Source organism: Octopus bimaculoides, chromosome 3, assembly GCF_001194135.2.
Source record: "Octopus bimaculoides isolate UCB-OBI-ISO-001 chromosome 3, ASM119413v2, whole genome shotgun sequence".
NCBI lineage: Eukaryota > Metazoa > Mollusca > Cephalopoda > Octopoda > Octopodidae > Octopus > Octopus bimaculoides.
Genome location: NC_068983.1, coordinates 56,120,628 through 56,123,275, shown reverse-complemented (window position 1 = coordinate 56,123,275; position 2,648 = coordinate 56,120,628). Strand labels below are relative to the sequence as shown.

Sequence of the window (2,648 nt, the reverse complement as noted above, 5' to 3'; positions counted from 1 at the left end):
ATATATATATATATATATATATATATATATATATATAGATATAAACGTCTGTCTCAATATCATTTGAGCACTTCTTTTTTACAGTCTTATAGACTTCTTTTGTCTCCATAAAAAGAGGCAAAAATTATTTCTTGTTGTACATATATATGTGTGTGTATGTATGTGTATAAAGATATATATATATATATACACATACATACACACACACACACACACACACATATATATATATATATACACACACTTATGTACATGCACAAGTAAGCTCATAAGTGCAAAACAAGATGGTAAAAATAGTACTCTAATATTGAAGGCAGAGTAATATACTCTTTTGTTAAAGCTGAAAAAAATCTTGTGAAACTCTGAGTAACAGTCTGTGAAAATTTACTCAGCTTTGATAAAATAGTACGCACACACACACACACGCAAACACACTTACACGCACACATATAAACTTATATATTCACATATAAAAAAATTATGAGTCAGAGGTTATGCAAGCGTCTCGGGGATAAATGTATCCATAGGCACTACTGGTGTATTACTTTACTAAGTATAAGCCTTGCTATAAGGTTAGCAGTAGTTGGCAATTTAAATGGTAAACTGTGGTTTAATATATTCAGATAAGAAAAGAAATGGAGCAACAATTAACAGTTAGAAGTTGATCATTGGCATTAAATGGTCATAGTTTAATTTTAGTTCAAGAACATTTACAGCTGTTTCAGTTTATTATTTCGAAGTAAATTTGCATTTATCTCATTCTATTTAACAAACACCGTTAAAATGATTTAGAGGAATATAGATTGGAGAAAAAGGGAAATGAAAAGAAAAAGTTCGTTAAGTCTTTAGGCTTACATTTTTGTGCCCTTTTTGGGTTCCACATGTGTGTATGTTTCTTCAATTAGATAAATACACATATATGTATATATATATATATATATATATATATATATATATATATATATATATATATATATATATATATATATATATATATATATATATCATGGATCTATCCATCTATCTATCTATATAGATATTAAAATTATAATGTAGGGTATCTAAGAGATACCACCATGCTGAAAATAGTAGCCAAATCTTGACTCTAATCCACAATAAATGCTCATATAGTACACAGGAGTTGTGTGTTTATTTTTGCTAGTTTATTTTGTTTTCTTCGCCTTCGCTCCTGTGTGCTATATGAACATTTATTGTCGATTAGAGTCAAGATTCGGCTGCTATTTTCAGCATGGCAGTATCTCTTAGATACCCTAAATTATGATTTTAAATAATTGTTACCTTTGATGGTTTTTATTCCCATGCTGGCCACTTGATAAAATCGATATTTAAATATCGATCTTATCTTTATTTATATAAATATCTATCTATCTATGTGAACAAAAGTCATCATTACTGTGATGGCTACATCGTGGTAGGTTGATTCTTGTTTATTTTTATATATCTTGACCATACGTGTACTGATGAACAAAAGAATACAGGTTACTTCACAGTTTTTTCTGTATTTGATTGAGAAACCAGTGGTCTACCGTTGAGTTAAATGTTTTTAAGAGAATAAATTTTGAAAAGCTGCATTCCCTCGCTTTCGGTAAATATGTTACTTATTTTTGGTAGTTTTTTACTTATTTAGTCCCTCGATAGCGTGAGGCATTAATACACAGTTAATGCCCTTTTTTATATATATTTAAATATATCTACGAAGAAACGATGAATCTTTTCATTACGAAATTTCTCGTTATTTTTTCATTATGAGGTTTTTTCACGCTGACTACTTGATAAATTTTTATAAAGAATTTATCCTATATTATATTATAGATAGATAGATAGATAGATAGATAGATAGATATCAACATATATATATATATAGTCTAGAAATAAAGAAAGCACAAAGACGAAGTAAAAGAACAACAAACAGGGTAAAGAAGGTTGACGCTAAGAAAAAATGGCAGAAATACATATCCAAAGAGGGAGACGGGGAGGTTTAACAAACAAATTAAAAAAATGAACTAAAACAGGATGAAGGAGACAAAAAATAAAAAAGAGGACAAAAGCTATAAAATCAATTTACCTCAATGCTTAATAATCTTCCAAGAAATGGATCTTGGCCCTCTTCATCTGTGTCGTTGAAAACTAATCTTTCTGAATCTGGTACGACTGATAAGGAACAATCTGGATTGAACTCAGCACAGAATCTAAGCTGACAGCAACAGCTGTGATGAGAATTTTGATAATGGCAGTGTAGTAGAGACAATCAAGATGATGATAATGATGATGATGATGAGGGGGAGGAGGAGCAGGAGGAGGAGCAGGAGGAGGAGCAGGAGGAGGAGCAGGAGGAGCAGGAGGAGAAGGAGGAGCAGGAGCAGGATGATGATGAGGATGATGATGATGAGGACGATGATGATGAGAATGATGATGATAATGATGATGATGCCAGTAAGGCACAAAGTCACATACATAACATGATGCAGTGGAATTAATTCAAGCCAATACACAACTGGTGGTCATTTTAGCATCCCCTGTCATCTCAAGAGAATAATCTAAAGATCGCCCACCCCACTCCCACCATAATGATGACGGTCACTGCTACCATCATCCTCATCCCTATCATCATCATCATCATCATCATC

The 2,648-nt window shown here is 31.8% G+C and overlaps 1 protein-coding gene across 1 annotated transcript in view; it reads right to left on the bottom strand.

Annotated features, from left to right (window-relative positions):
• The window catches only part of LOC106871393 (intraflagellar transport protein 122 homolog), a 264,510-nt gene that overhangs the window by 13,893 nt on the left and 247,969 nt on the right, over positions 1–2,648 (bottom strand). The window contains exon 27 of the mRNA XM_052966749.1: positions 2,087–2,163. Coding sequence (XP_052822709.1) covers positions 2,087–2,163 — 77 coding nt within the window. The remainder of the gene's footprint in view (positions 1–2,086; positions 2,164–2,648) is intronic.